This window comes from Hippopotamus amphibius, chromosome 1, assembly GCF_030028045.1.
Source record: "Hippopotamus amphibius kiboko isolate mHipAmp2 chromosome 1, mHipAmp2.hap2, whole genome shotgun sequence".
Taxonomy (NCBI): domain Eukaryota; kingdom Metazoa; phylum Chordata; class Mammalia; order Artiodactyla; family Hippopotamidae; genus Hippopotamus; species Hippopotamus amphibius.
In genome coordinates this window covers 20288002-20303748 of record NC_080186.1, presented here as the reverse complement: position 1 = coordinate 20303748, position 15747 = coordinate 20288002, and the positions used below count along the sequence as shown (strand labels likewise).

General features: G+C 40.0%; 1 protein-coding gene across 2 annotated transcripts; it reads right to left on the bottom strand.

The window, feature by feature from the left end:
- Nucleotides 1-408: 408 nt before the first annotated feature.
- On the bottom strand, nucleotides 409-11541 carry PDIK1L (PDLIM1 interacting kinase 1 like). Of its 2 annotated transcripts, none has more exons than XM_057704477.1 (3): nucleotides 11302-11541; nucleotides 8498-8799; nucleotides 409-4394 (listed from the first exon to the last, which is right to left on the bottom strand). In XM_057704477.1, the coding sequence occupies exons 2-3, from the start codon at nucleotides 8780-8782 to the stop codon at nucleotides 3654-3656; spliced, it is 1026 nt and encodes a 341-aa protein (XP_057560460.1). In that variant the 5' UTR covers nucleotides 8783-8799; nucleotides 11302-11541; the 3' UTR covers nucleotides 409-3653. The 2 variants fall into 2 exon arrangements, with proteins under 2 accessions (XP_057560460.1, XP_057560451.1); XM_057704468.1 differs by lacking the exon at nucleotides 11302-11541 and adding an exon at nucleotides 10821-10954.
- Nucleotides 11542-15747: the final 4206 nt, after the last annotated feature.

The window sequence follows — 15747 nt, the reverse complement described above, 5'->3', positions numbered from 1 at the left end:
AAATTTACCTGTCTGCAAAGGCTATACCAGGAGGTGACAGAGTCAGAAGCAGCCACAATTATGACGCCTACTTTCCTACTCATCACTAGATCACATGTGGAGTTAATGTTTTCTGTCTCTCATTTTCCCTCTGCTATTCCATTGGACCACTAAGTATACTGCATCCTCAGTACTTTGTTTATTCTGGAGAAGATATACATAACAAAACCTATTAAAGAAGAGAAAAAAGTGGCTCAGATGACTTTTTTATAGAAAAGAAACCATGGTCTCAAGTTAAAGATTGAAAAATTGCATCCTCTTAGTATATTTACTGTACTTCATCCTGAGTCTGGTATGCATCCTCAACTTAATGAGATAGAAGGAAAAATTTTTTAAAAATCATTTATTTTAGGAAATACAAGTTCTTCTGACTAATACAGCAAACAATAAAATTTTTAGAGAACTTGAAATGCTGAAAGTTTCATTCCTATAATTCAATCATCTTTTCCTCAGCAATAGCTTCTATTATAGAAAGTTTCACTTAACAGATAAGGCTGAAAAAGACATTATTTTGAATTTTGTATGCTCTATTTTTTGTCTATGAAGTAAAGCATTACGGAACTACTCACAGAGCCACCAAAGCAGCAATGTAGAATTTCCAGGGTTTTTTTGTTGAAACTCACTTTATTAAAAAAAAAAAAAAAAAAGTCATGAACAATAAATTACAATCATTTCCCCCTTTTATAAATTCTTCATAAAATATATTTGACAATTTTAAAAGAAAATTTCAAAAGTTGCTTTCATTTTTGAAGTGCTGATGACTTATTTTTTGACCATTTTGTCATGCTGGTGAATTATTTGTAGCTGCTACAATAGTTTGATTGATAAACATTTTACAGTTAAAAACAACAACAACGAAGAGGAAAAAACAGACCAGCAGAAAGAACTATTCAGTGTGCTATTTATCTGACACTTAACACTTACTTCATCATCATGACAAAGTATCCCTTAGCACCAAAAAACTACAGGAACCCCATCTTTCTAAGTGACAACTAGTGCAAAATAACATTCTAGGAACTAACTGTACAATCCCATTATTTTAACTGGCCACAGCTGCCTATAAGCTTATTTGAAATATTTGGTCTTTTCTCAATTAAGACAAATTTCATAGAACACTATAAACCATGGCAAGAGACTCTATGAGGGATAATTGTTTACTGAGTACCTATTATGAGCAAGGCACTGTGCAAAAATTCTTGCTTTTGTTTTTCCTCTAGCAAAATCCAGGAATTTCCAAGTATCACTAATTATCTTTTATTTCTTACTCCTGGCTGGAAAAGGCCCATGGCTATATGCCATTTTTTAATTGTGATTTTATCAACTCATCTTTAGTGCTAAGCACATAGCAGGTACCTAATAAATAACTCCTGATTGAAAGAACAAATAAAGACAGAGTTTACTACCATTTTTCTTGGTATTAGAGGCTATTTTAGAATACAAGGAGTTGAGAAAATTTCAGAAGAAACTTCCTGATCATCTCACATCCTTACCGCCAATGAAGGAAATAATTCCACTTCACAGTAAAATATTTTTCAAAATAAATTATAATTGTTAACTATTTTAAATGAGGCGGGGCCAAACACTATATACTTAGGAAACTATGACGTAGATATTTGAAGAGCAAATGAAGCACTGGCATACCGTCACCTAAGTCATCATAAATCTCTGCTGCAATGCCATGTTATTGATGAGACGCTATAATGTTTTTTTACTTCCAGTAACTCAATCCCCTTGGCCAGATCTGTGTTATGCTAATTTGGCTATCCAGAGGGTCAATTATCACGAAGTTCCAGTGTATTTCCACCTCTAATTTTCAAAAGAATTCTTGTGTTGATTAGCTTGAAAGTAATGTTAAAAGTATATGATTTTTTTCATTTAAAAATCAGTCTAAATTTTAAACTTCAGACCAAGTAATGCATAGTTCAGAAATTTTATGTACTCCAATTTTTTTGTGCTTTTTCACCTTTTATAGTCCCCGAACACATTTTAAATAAGGAAAAAATTATGATAGGAATATTCCAAAAGTTGGGAAGTTCAAAAAAACTGAGGGGACTATGTGAACTATCAATGATTTCAATATTCTAATACTTAAAAAAACTTTTTTTTTTTTACTTTTGACCGAAGATTCCAGTGCTTTATAAAGATTAACCTATATACAATGGTCTTAAAGTATTAACAACCTTAAAGGCTAATGTTCTGTTTTAGGAAAACTTTCTTCCCTTAGATTTCAACTATCTGCATTTACAGGTAAAAAAATTGGACACAATCATATGGGGTTAAAATCAAACTGACTTCAAGAAAAATAATGCTTTGTTGGTTCTTGACATAGACTATACCAAGTGACTGTATAAAATTGAAAACCTCTGTTTGAAAGATATAACTGATGCCACAATATTTTACCCATTTGCCAAACTGTATAGGTATCATCTCCCACTTTAGAAAAAGGTGATCAACATCGAATACAACCATATCACTACCATTACTGTATCAAATTGGACAAGAGAAAACAGCATTAGTGCCAAAATGAAAGGAATTCCAGTGATTAAACAAGAGACCATATTAGGGCAGGCAATGTGAGGGTAGAGCTCATTTGGTTTCTTCAACTTTATGCTGAGGCTTAGACAAAGTCTTGAAATAAAAAAATTAATATATCAATTACACAGTTCATATACAGCAAAGTTTTCAGAAACAGAAGAATCCTGTGTTCAGATTTGTATCAGATTGCACATGCTCAAGTGCAGACATGTCCCAATGCAGTGGTTTAATTGGTTAACTGAAAGCCTGGTTACCTAAAGAAGGTGTGACTGAATCATTAATGTCCTTGCCAACCTGAACCACATGACTGCATGGCTAATTCAACTCCTACAGCTACAGGGCACTGGAGAGCTCAAACATACTTCAGCAGCTTTGGATCACTTAATTTTACTTATGTTCAATCAGATAATTTTAGACTCTCCAAAATGATGTCTTAAAAAACAAAAGCTGTATAATATTATAAAAATAAAGAAACTTAGTATGATTTCATTAGAGGGAGGGACAGGGTAGGAAGATGAGGGAAGGTTCTTTTATTTTTCATCACTGATTTCACCAGCAAATCTCAAAAACCCAAACCTACATCAAATAATTTAAACAGAAGTGGCATTTTTTCATATGGAATGCAAAATGCACACATTCACATACTTACATATACATAAATATATACATATATGTTTCCTTTACAAAGCTTCAAAGGTTGCATTACCAGCATGCAAACCTCTTCTTCCACGGAAATTCCTAATACTGACAAGGAATGTCTAAAATACTTAGAGACATATTTCCAGAAAACTGGACTCTCTTCTTTTCTTGGCTCGTAGAGAATTTTCCTGCCAAACTTCTACCAATGATCATTTAAAAAAATTTACACCCACATTGGTAATACACATTTAAAACATATTAACAAAATGGCCAGCTTGGACTTAAGAAAAATGAGGAAAAAAAAAAAAATCCCACAATAAAATCTAAACCCTTAAAAGCTGGAGTTTAGCTTTTTATATTCTTTTTCAGCCACATTATGTTGCATCACTGTTAAAACAGAAGTAGCATATCATCCAAGATATTTGCAAATAATGTATGTGTCACGTTTCCCAGCTGCTATCTTTAAATGCAATTTGTACTAATCTGAGTTCTAGTTCAAAAGCATCTGGACGATCCTGAGGGTTTGCAGCCAGCATTTCCTTAATCAGTTGTTTCATTCTCCCATTCATAGACTTTTTCTTCACAGGAATGAGAAGTTCCATTTTGGGATTTTCCAGAAGTGCCTCCCCAACAGGCACGATCTCAGTTCCTTGTTTTACGTAACTCCCCAAGAGTTCCTTCTTTGTCTCTGTGTCTATGAATGTGATCCTTTCCAGCATTGCCCAAATGATAATCCCCAGAGCAAAGATGTCAGCTTTTGCTGTATAATGTCCCTCCCACACTTCAGGAGCCATGTAGAAATCTGTTCCACACGCTGTGGAAAGGAAACACTTGTTTACACTGACAGGTTCTTCCGGATTCTGCCCAGATGCTGAACAAACTTTACTTAGACCAAAATCAGCCACTTTCAGTGTGGGTTCTAAGTCACTGGTATCCAACCGGCTTTGAGAAATCAGGATGTTATCAGGCTTTAGATCTCGATGGATGATCTGGTTTTTATGTAAGAAAGCCAGGGCACTGCTCAGTTGAAGCATGAAGCTGGTGTTAGTTTTACGATTGGGTTTCCTGGACAACAGATACTCATTCATATCTCCTCCGTCACAAAAATCCATCACAAACCACAAGTAATAGGCGCTTCTGGGATCAAAGGCAATTTCTCCTTTTAGTGAAGTCTCTACAAGCTATAAGAAAAAAACAGATTACAATCATCTGCACAGTTTATACAATTCAGCTATAGAGAAAGAGTTACTGGTTAAGTTAGTCTCCAATTGTAAGTGGAAATTCCATGAATATTTTATTTGGTCAGTGCTTTCATATATGCATTTTATTTTAGACTTTAGTATTTTAAACTGTCACTTTGTCCCTAACAAATACACACCAAATCTCTAAGTCAAGAGGTAAAAACTTATTTAAAAATAGCTTTAGTTTGAAAAGCGTCCAACTGGCTATACATTTTCTTCATGTGTCAATGGAACTGAACTCTAACCATCTGATTAATAGCTTTCTGAAAAAATCAAAGTTTCAGCACCTAGACCTGGGAGATTGCCAGCTGGGGTATAAATATCAGTTAGGAAACTCTATTCCATGAAACTGCCTGAAGTCTACTTCTTGCTTATTGCACTTACACTATCAACATAATCTGTGAAACTGAAAATTATGAAGGAACAACCAGTTGTTATAGAATTAAAGTGCTCTTGTAGTCACTGATAAAACTAAAGACTCATTACTTCATAAACTTCTATAAGCAGAATGCAAATATGCTGGCTATCTCTATCAATAGATGGCTTCTAAAAACTAATTTATAAAAATCATATATGCATTTTTATATAAAAATTCAAATCTGAGTTTGTATATTTGCTTGATACAAGCTGAAAATCTAGAATAAACCACTGTTTTACTTATATCATTATCTAACTATAACTCTCCTACTACCTGAAATTCAAGAATATTAATTACTTCACTGAACATGAACTATCATTCTAAAAGACAGTGCTTTGAAAGGATTTTTCCTATGATGTCCTTTTCAGGCCCATGGGTTGAAAAGAAACTCAGTAGGGAAAGTGAAGAGTTGTTGAAGAGTGAGTGAACCACTAATTTTATGTTTAAATCTACTAGTACTTCCTTTTGTTTTTTTGGTGGGCAGTGGCAAAGAACGCCTCTCCACGCCATTTCCTCCAATGGCAAATAGCCATAATTGCAATGGTCTGCAGATGTCTTCTTTGCATACATTTTCTGTGTTGCATGTGTTTGCCACTGAGACGGAAAATGAAGGTACAGAAAGGTCCAGATCATACAATTATTTACCAGGTGCACCGTTACTAAATATGCTGAGATTAAAGATGAGCACCATCACTCTTCCTTCATTTTTTCTCTTCTTCTGTCTTCATTCTCAGAAGCAAACTTCCTAAATAGCTCTGAGCAATGCAGACTTCCAGCATTCAAATAATGGTTAAGAGTAAAGCCAGATAGTAGATATTTTAGGCCTGACAAGCCACATAAGGTCTCTGTCCCATATTCTTCTTCCTTTTCTTTAAAACAACTCATAAAAAATGTAAAAACTATTTTTAGTATCCAGGCCATACAAAAACAGGCTGAGGGACCCTGGTTGAGAGCTACAGAAATACAGAGCCCAACCTGCTTATTGTCTTGTGTAGAGGATGTTAGCCATTGGTTCTCTTGCCTAAAGTCCTTCAATAGCTTCCCTGTTCTCTCAGGATATAGTCTAAGCTCTTTAACATGGGCTATGGGATCCTGTGTGCTCTGACCCCTGCTGATCTTTCTAGCCTCATCTAAAACAACTCTCCCTGTACAATGCAGTCTTATCATTTTCTTTCAATTCTTAGAACGCTTCATGCTTTTTGCTTCTAGACATTTGTATGTACAGTTCTTTCTGTCTGGGAAGTTTTCTCACTCACTCACCTGGCTAACTCCTCTTCACCTTGCAAGTTTCAGTTGAAACAGTTCATAATTCTTGAACCCCAGGATCACATCAGGTTCCCTATTATATGCGCCTATACCATCCTGTACTTTTCATTCATGACACTCATCAAAAGTATACATATTGGCCACTAAGTTCCTATGCATAAGATGTGTCCTCTGCTAATTATTTGTTTTTCATTGCTTCTAGGTGAGGTTTTTAGCTATCGGAAACTGACTGAATGATTCCAAATGAGAAAAAGGAAGACATCTAGAAAAACATGGAGAAAAAAAAAATTTATGTAGAGAACAGTAAGACCATGTGTAGAGAGACTGGTCACACTGCAGATTTGTCTTTACTACCTGTAAATATTAGTTGCCTTTACTAGTGTAAATTTAGAGAAGGCACTTGCTAATGTGTTGATGAATGTCTGATTAACTAAATAAATCCAGAGAAAAGACAATTTTAATAGAGCTGCTTATTACTGAATACTTCCTATGTGCTAAGTATTGTGTCTGCATCACCTCTAATTTTGACAACTCCCACGGAAGGTAGAAATTGTTATTCTTTACATATGAAGATACGGAGGCTGGGAAAAGGTGACCTTGGATACAAGGTCACACAGCTAGCAAAAAGTGCCACAAGTCAAACATAGGTCTATTAGGATTTAAAAAGATGAAATAAATTACTAAACACAAAAGGTACTTTAGATTAAAAGAAAAAAATCACTGAATCAAGTTCGGAAGTACTTTACATTTTAAAGCCCTTAAAGATTAGCTAGCTAATGCCTAGTTACTATAATAGTTGCTTGATCTGGACTCAAGGATATCATCAGCACTAAGTCATATGTTTAGATGTCTTTGCACTTGTAGTCCAATGATGCATTTTAGTCTCCAAAATTCAATGCAAAGTACCTATTCACTTTTAGGAGGGAATGTGGTTAGGAATGTTTCTGATATTTTCTATCACTGCAACTTACATAATAAGCACTTTTAGAAAAATACACAATAAAATAAACAGAGGCTGAAAAGTTGTGTTTCATATTCCCTATCTCAAGAGAGAAAACTTCAGGGCATAGCATGCTAAACTTGCAGCATAAATTAGGTTCTCAAGACTGATATTTGTTTACCATACAATGAAACTTGCCAGTTTCTAATTATACAGAGTAATGTATTTGTTTTCTTTGTTGTTCCTCGTCCAAAAGCTTTGGTTGTTTTAAAACAGACTTTTCTACCCTGATGCTAAATTCTGAATTTAGACACACTCATGGAAAGTTGTTTGCTGTTCCAAGAATAACTGGACTTAAGAAATTTTGCTCTGGCCATTAACTAGTTATGTCTTAAGTATCTTTTCTCTTCATCATGTATAGAGCTACAGAGATTTTGATCTATGGCAGAAACAAATCTTAAAAAAAAAAAAAGATTTTCTGCTTTCCTATATTAATGCTTTCTGCAGGTCTACAGAAGAGTAATTTGGAGGCAAAACAGTACTCTGGAGGTTAAAAGAACACAAGTTTTAGCTGTCAGATAGTCCTACATTTAGCTCCCAATTCTGCCACTTGCTATGTGATTTTGGATAAATTCATTATCTATTTATTCTAAGCCTCAGTTTCTTCATCTGTAATGGTGATAATAGTAGTACTTTCTTCAGGGGGTGGGGGGGGGTGGGGGGAGGATGAATTGGGAGATTGGGATTGCCATCTACACATTACTAATAAGAAAAAAAATATCAAATTGTACACTTTGGATATATGCAGTTTATTGTATGTCAATTGTATGTCAATAAAAGTTCTTAAAGAAAAAAAAAACTACTACTTTCCTCATAGGATTGTTCTGAGCACAGAGCATGGGATGAGTAAGAACCCAAATGTTAGCTATTAGCACTGTTAATAACATTCAGGTGCTAAGCCACATACTCCATGAAAATTCAATGAAATTGCATGGAAGACATTAACTTTCTAAAACAGCAGAGGCTTATATAAACAAATGCCCAATTACCTATGGGTACTACTACTGGTTGCAGAGTTTTTCCTCTTCTTCTGTCTTCAGTTCCAAAAAAACCTGATTTTAAATAAGTGAACTAATTAGACTCTAGTTTCGATCACTTCCCTAGTTCCTATGTTGCCCCATCCCTATGCAGATTGGCAAGTATCATGGCATAACAGGTGGCTAATGTTATTTTTAGGTATTTGCATCACAGGTTTAAATAAAACCTTGCTTTAAAGCAAACGTCTACTCAGTTCTTGGCAGACCCCATCTACTCCTAATGCCTGTATTTAAAAGTAGAAGTTCATCTGACTCTTTCATTCCTCTTATTGCTGACCAACGCTACTTCCAAATCATTTTTTTCCCATTCAACCACACATACCTGTAAGTAAAGGGAAGAATTAGAGCCGTGGGACATCTTTTGCACCATCCCATCTTTTTGTAGGATGCATTCCTCCAAGTGAATCACATTTGGATGCTGGCTCTTGATACTGCTTAGTGCCCAGAACTCACGCAGGGCTAGTTCAACATTTTCAGGTGCATGGCATCGAATTTTCTTCACTGCCACCCGTGCAGAGGTCTTTCTGATGACTGCTTCATATACAACACCATAACTACCTCGGCCTACCTCCCGTATTAGATCGTACTTTGGCTGACTACTCACCATCTTCAAGGTCAAGGTTTCTGGAAAAATCAACAAAGTGCTTTGTTGAAATTAAGTATACTTACTGGCTTGTATTTCTTTTATGCGCAATTTAGTTATCATCTGTCTCACTGTTTGCATGATATCATGCTTCAACCATATTTGCTATACATTGGGCAAACTGAAATGCTTTAATAACAATAGTAAACCAGGTTACACTAATGTACTACTTACCATCTATTAGGAATTGTTCCAAGCACTTTATAATATTAACTTCATTTAATCCCCACAACATTATGAGGTAGATACTATTATGGTCATTTTATAGATGAGGAAACTAAAGCAGAGTTTAAGCAACATGCCCAAGGTCAAACAGCTAGTAACTAGTGGACCTGGGATTTGAAACCAGGCCATCTGACTCTGACAGCCTTCACTTTAACCACTAAACTATACTGCCTCTTACATGAACTGCTTCAAAACATCACTGCTAAAAGTAAAACAAAAAATGCAGTATTCCTATTTACCAATTATGAAAAAGAACAAATAAAACTCCACTTTTCCTGAAAACTGACACACACAGAAAAGGTCATAAAAATGGCTAAACCAAAACCAAACCCTCACAGTTAGAAATACAAACAACCTGGCTTATGCTTAGGGACTGAAAGTGAACATGAGCATGCATAGAAGTGAAAATGTATAGTTGTTTTTATTATTTAAAAGTAAATGGTCAAACTGTATATGTTCCTATTTTAACTTTGTTTATGCTATTTCCTTATTTCTTGCAAAATAAATGAAAATAAAGTTTGTGGAGAAAAATGTTCCTTTAAAGGTTAAAGTAAGCTACTTAGAATATGGTTATCCTCTTGTTGTTGTTGTAAGAATAGCTATTTAGATCTAGGTCATTTGTGCCATCAAAAACTGTCCTGCACATTAAAGGGTTCTGTGAGGGAGTTCTTTGGAATTCAATTTGATAAATCATTTAAAGGCAGGAGCAAAGGCCCTACACAGAAACGCTCACGTGTTGAATCAAGAAAGTCTAAAGTGTGCCTCCTCACTCTCCAAAGAATGTCAAGATTCTAAAGAGCTTCAGGAACAAATTCTCATTTGTAGAATGCCAGCATGGGCAAGATGAGTAACCTGAGACTGTACAATTTTTATATTGTACAGCTTAGGGGGACAAAAAGCTACTGACACTAGAGCCTGTGAAATTGGGACCAGCTACTTTAAGTCCATAGAATAAATTTAATAAAGAAAATGAAAGCTTCTGACATTGCTTCTTAGTCCCACTTCCTCTAACTGGGCACCTACTTTTCAAATTCCTACAGTACTTCCTAGCGTCTGATTTCCTGCCACACAATCCTCTGCCCCAGCTACCCAGTGGACATTCTTTCCTGTTCTCCGTGGACCCCCAATTCTTATCCATCTCAAAGTGGCTCGTGCCTTTGAAGCTGTCCCATATCCCCATACGAGAGTGCACCTGAATAAGGGGCAGGGAGGGTGTTTAGGAAATCCTTGAGATCCTGGGTGAAAACACAGCACGGTGATGCTTCCCGTGCGAACCTCGGGGACTTAGGACGGCATCCCCCGGGCCCTCGCGCCTGCCCGGCGCAGACGGTGCTCGGACTCCGGCCGGCCAGGCCGTACACCTGCTGGCGCCCGGGAAGGGCCAGTCGCGGGCAGAGGTGTTGCCCGACGCGGCGGCTCAGGGCCCCGCTCATTGGCCAAGTATCAGGCCCTCCCCCCTCCTCTGCTGCTTCCAGATGAAACCCCGAGGGGATCCTCCGGGGGCCCTTCAACCCGAGCAGCCAGTCCTGCAGCTACCCAGACTCCTCGGGCCGGCGGCTGAGGCCCGGGACCTGGGGAAGAGGCCACGGGCAGAAGAGGAGGCCGCTGCTGGGGCCGGTGGCCTGACGGGTGCGGGCCGGAGGCCTGAGGCGCGCGGGGCCTTCCCCGGGATGACTCCGCTGACAGCTCTGTGACGGGCCTCCTGGGGCGGGGGGCACATGCAGGGCCCTTGGCTCTGCAGCAAGGCCACTCTGCCAAGCCGAGGGGCCAGATTTACCTCAGGGTAGCCGCCGCCGCTTCTCCCTCTCACGGGCTCTGCAGGCCGCCATTATCAGGCAGCTCGCGCCTCCGCCGCCGCGGCCTCCAGTCAGAGGCCGGCGCGCGCCCCCGTGGTGCGCGCGGACACACCCCCTTACGCAGCGCGGCCCCGCCCCCTTCCGGCTTTCCGTAGCGCGAGCCGGGACGCCGAGCGCCGGTCCTATTGGGCGCGCGCCCCGCGCTCCGCTGGACTCTTCCCGGCTCCCGTGGCTTTCAGGAGCCGGGTGTCGCGGAAGGGGTGCGCGCTCCGGAACGCACCACTCGTGCCCCTCCCCGCAGGGGTGGCCGGGCCCGGGAGCTGGGAGGCCACTCCACGTCCGAGGCTGGGTCGCCCTCCAGCCGCAGCGGGGGACCCCGGGGGGCCCCCAGCTGCAGGTCCGTAGGGGTGAGCGCTCCTGGCGCGCCTCCTCTCCCCCGCTCCGCCCCCATTTCTGACCTACCGAGCTGCGGGCAGGTGTGCGGGGTCGCTGGGGTGGGACGCCTGGTACATCTTTCTCCGCGCGGGCCTGGGATGCCTGCGGGATGCGGGCCTCTCCCGCGGGTGCGCGGTGAGGCACGACCCGAGCTGGGGGGCCTGGCGTCCGCCCCGCCGGGAGGGAGGCCGCACCTTTTGTCAGAGTCACTGAGGCATTTTTGCGGGCGGTGCCGTTGCCGAGGCGGCGGCGGCGGCGCGGGGCTGGGCGCGATCATCTGGGAAGACGCCGTCCCCTGCCCCGCCGGCGTGGTGGTATCTCCCTTAAAGAAGCCGGCGCCTTATTGTTCCCGGGCTCGGCAGCTGCGAGTCGGGAGCGCCCTGCCCCCGGCGGGGAGGAAGGGGCCGCGGCGCCCGCGCCTGGCCGCTGCCGCCCGCGCACGCCCTGCCGGACGGCGGCACCCACGAGCTCCTCGTAGAGAGTCGGGATGCAGCTAGCGGCGGAGGTCCGGACAAGCCGGCGCCGGGATTGACAGCGAGGACAGCCGTTTTCGGTGCCCGACGGTCAGCCTGAGTCTCTGAGGCACCCGGCTGCCGTCCGCCAGATCCAGGCCCGCGTTCGCCTGACAGCCAGCCCGGGACTGTCAGTTGCTCAGAGACCCAGACCAGTCGGTCATTCAGTTAGTTTCACAGATCAGTATGCGACTGCCAGAAACGTCCATTCCTTCGTCACTGATTTAATCTGCACCTACTATTTGTCAATAAAGTGGTTGTTTCTCCTCCCAGTGCTGTATGAGGCACGATTGCAAAGAAACTCTGTTACTGCTCTCAAGGATCAACCACTTACCTATTTTATTTTCTATCCTCCATTTATGGACCTTCTCCACAGAGTCTGGGACTGGGTTAAGTGTTTAAATGATCTCTCCTGATCCTAATCAAACCCCACAAGGGCAGGGTTTATTACTAACTCTGTTTTTACAGGTAAGGAAGCAGAGCTCTACCTTATTTGATGGAAAGGTGTCTGTTTTGGGGTGTGGGGCACCTGCCTTGAACACCCACTCCCCTGGTGTAAACCCTCCTACACCCCCGTCTCCCCCCCCAAAAAAACCCAAACCAAACCGAAACAAAAAAACCCTGCTCTGTAATCTGTTCAGACTTTTGCGCTGAGTGCAGTGTACCAGTCTTCAGCTGTCTGCTGGGAATACTGATATATTCTAAGGCTTGGTTTCTGCCCTTAAGAGTAGAGGGAAAGTAGAGTGCTCTGTGTAGACAGCTACCTACCTGTGTGAGTAACTGATCAGAATCAGTGGAGGTATCTCTTTGGTCAAAGGAGCCTATTCCTTTTGTTTGTTTGTCTCAGTCATTAATACAGGAATCCACCCTCTCAAGATAATTGCAGAACTTGAAATCCACTCCCATAACTCCAAAGTTATGGAACTGACTCTAAAGTCTGTGAGGTAGATGTTTAAATAATTTGGGGTTTAAATAATTCCTCTTTAGGAAAAAGATTACAAACTGGACCTGTGAATACACTGCTGGGGCCTTGGAAAAGTCTCTGTGAGTGACTCTGAAGCTTAAGCTGCTTCAGAGTAAATCTGTCCTGAATATTACATGATATCATTATGTTTGCCCATAAGCTTTCTACTAGACTTGAGAGGTTCAGGGGACAGGAACCTTGTCTGTGATTCATCTCTCCACCCTCCTCTATCTGATATCATTCCAAAATACTCCTAAGGATATCACTGTCATACATTGCTGATGCGAAGGCAAAATGATGTAACTCTAATTAAGGAAGTTTGCCAATCTATAGCCACATTACATATGTATTTACTCTTTCACCCAGTAAACCTAGGTCAAGGCTAAACTTCTAGGAATCTATCCTAGTGATACATTGGCAAAATACAAAAAGCTCTCTGTACAAAGCCATTCATTATGGCATTATTTTTATAGCAAAAGATTGGAAACTGCTCATGTGTCAGTTAAGAACTAGCTGAATAAATTATAGTACAAACACGGATGGAGTGCTATGCAGCTATAAAAAGATGCGTGGAAGAGTTCCTGTATATATACTGATAAACAGAAACTAATATGTAGTGATGTCCATATAAAGGGAAATAAGCAAGATGCGTGGTAGTATTTAGAGTATGCTGTCTTTTGTGTAAGTAGTGGGAAGCTATAAGTATACATTAATTGCTTATATTTAAAAGTTGAAGAATAAACTCAATCTTCTAAAAATTGTTTGCTATGTGGGATGGAGTGGGTTAGGGGTGGAAATGAATATACCTTATTATATAGTTACTATTTTGGAAACTTGTAAATGCATATTTATAAAAGAGTTCAATAAAAACAAACACTCCATAAAAATTAAAAACAAATGGAAACAGGACTTCCTAGGTGGCGCAGTGGTTAAGAATCCGCCTGCCAATGCAAGGAATGGGTTCGAGCCCTGCTCTGGGAAGATTCCACTTGCCACGGAGCAACTAAGCCCGTGCGCCACAATTATTGAGCCTGTGCTCTAGAGCCCATGATCCACAACTAGTGAGCCCGTGTGCCGCAACTATTGAAGCCCACGTGCCTAGAGCCCGTGCTCTGCCACAAGAGAAGCCACTACAACAAGGAGCCCACGCACCACAATGAAGAGTAGCCCCCGCTCGCAGCAACTGTAGAAAGCCCGTGTGCAGCAACGAAGACCCAACACAGCCAATAAATAAATAAAATAAATTTATAAAAAAAAAACCAAAAAACAAAACAAAAAAACCCAAATGGAAACAAATGAAGTGGTATAACTACACAGAGAAAATAATTTCAAGTGGCTTTGTTAGTATTTTGACTGCACCTCCTTAATAGGATATAATCTAAGGATGAACTAGAATTGAATAGAAATATTAAATTGCATTTGTTAGTCTTACTATTAGTAATAATATTAATACTGCTATTCTGAAGCTATTATGGTTACATTTTTGGATAAAATAATGTCAATGGCAGTAGGAATCAAGATTTTTAACATGAGAAAAAGAGGTACAAGTATTAAAGAAGCCTAGAATGATCTTAGATCTGAGTTAAATAGCAGAATGCATGAAATATGTATTTTTTTTCTCTCAAAAATGTATTTTCTAGCTCTGTCTGCTGAGAAGGCCTAGAAGCAAAGACCACCCCAGTAGTAATGAACCCCCTAGTGCACAGATTTGGTCTCTAAATACCAGTTTCCAGTTTAAAAAACAATTGAGAATTAAAGAAAGTCAAGGCTCCTCTGATAAATGGCTGGTTCCAGATCTGGAGCAGGAAAGATGAGGTTGGGTTGTCTTATGCCTGAAGGCCAGGAAGCTATCAAAGACTATTAGGATCATGTGAAAATGACTGAGGAACCCGTACAAAGGGGCCCACTGGCCAAAGATGGAACAGTTTGAACATTAAAAGAAAAATAATGACTTCAATAGATTGCAATACATAAAATACATAAAAATAAATTAATGGTATGTAAGGAAAACAACACATTTGGTATCAATGGAATTTTATAAGGAATCAACTAATTACTATGAACATTGATAAAGGAAGATAAAAAATTTTCTGCTCTTTCCTTGATGCATTGCAGGTGACCAAGTAGTAGATAAGAAAAAGTTATTTTTCAATAGAGGGATTCCAATTAATAAATGCAGAAGAAACGATAGGATTAGAAAAGCACAATTTTGCAAAACCTAATGAAATAATGAGTCTTGGCAACAATCATGAAATAATGCTGAAACAACTAGATGAAAAATTGTTGAGAAAATTTGTAATGGAGACCTTAGGCTGACAGTGCCTGAACCCATTGACCAAGCTTAAAATCATTAAGAGGGGGGATACAGTGCTCTCCATGGAATAGTCTTGCCTGGGGGAAAAAAAGCCTAATTAACCCAAGATCTAATTACCAGCTTACCAGAAATATGGGACATAGACAAACACCACAGTCAGCCAAACTCAGAATGTGGGACATTCTACAGGACAAGTGACCTGGTTTCTGCAACAAATTCATGGCATGAAAATTAAAAAGGAGGGTAGAATGTTAAATCATAAGACTCATAACACTAATCAAATGCAAAAACATTACTAGGATCCTCATTCAAGTGAACTAACTGTCAAGAGACATCCTTGGTACAATCAGGGAAATTTGAATATGAACTGATAGATTAAGGAATTATTTGTGCTTTTTTGTTAGGTATGATAATGACATAGTGCCTGTGGTAGTAAATAGCCTTTTTCGATTAGAAATGCACAGTAATACATTCTGGATAAAATGAAATGACGTTAAGGACAAGTTTTAAAATATTCCTCAAGCAGCATAGCAAACAAAAAGAGGGAGGAAGACTGGCAAAATATTGATAGTTGTTGAAACATGGGTACTTGGGGTTCATATGCCATTCTACTTTTTGTGTGTGTTTGAATTTTTCCATAATAAAAAGTTAGGCAACCACACTCAAAAAATGAAGTCTCGGAT

Excerpts from the sequence above, each read along its gene's own strand:
- PDIK1L (XM_057704477.1), bottom strand. The coding sequence starts at position 8,782 with ATGGTGAGTAGTCAGCCAAAGTACGATCTAATACGGGAGGTAGGCCGA. Across the intron at positions 4,395-8,497 it reads ATTCTTCCCTTTACTTACAG|CTTGTAGAGACTTCACTAAA; the intron begins GTATGTGTGGTT and ends TTTTTCTTATAG.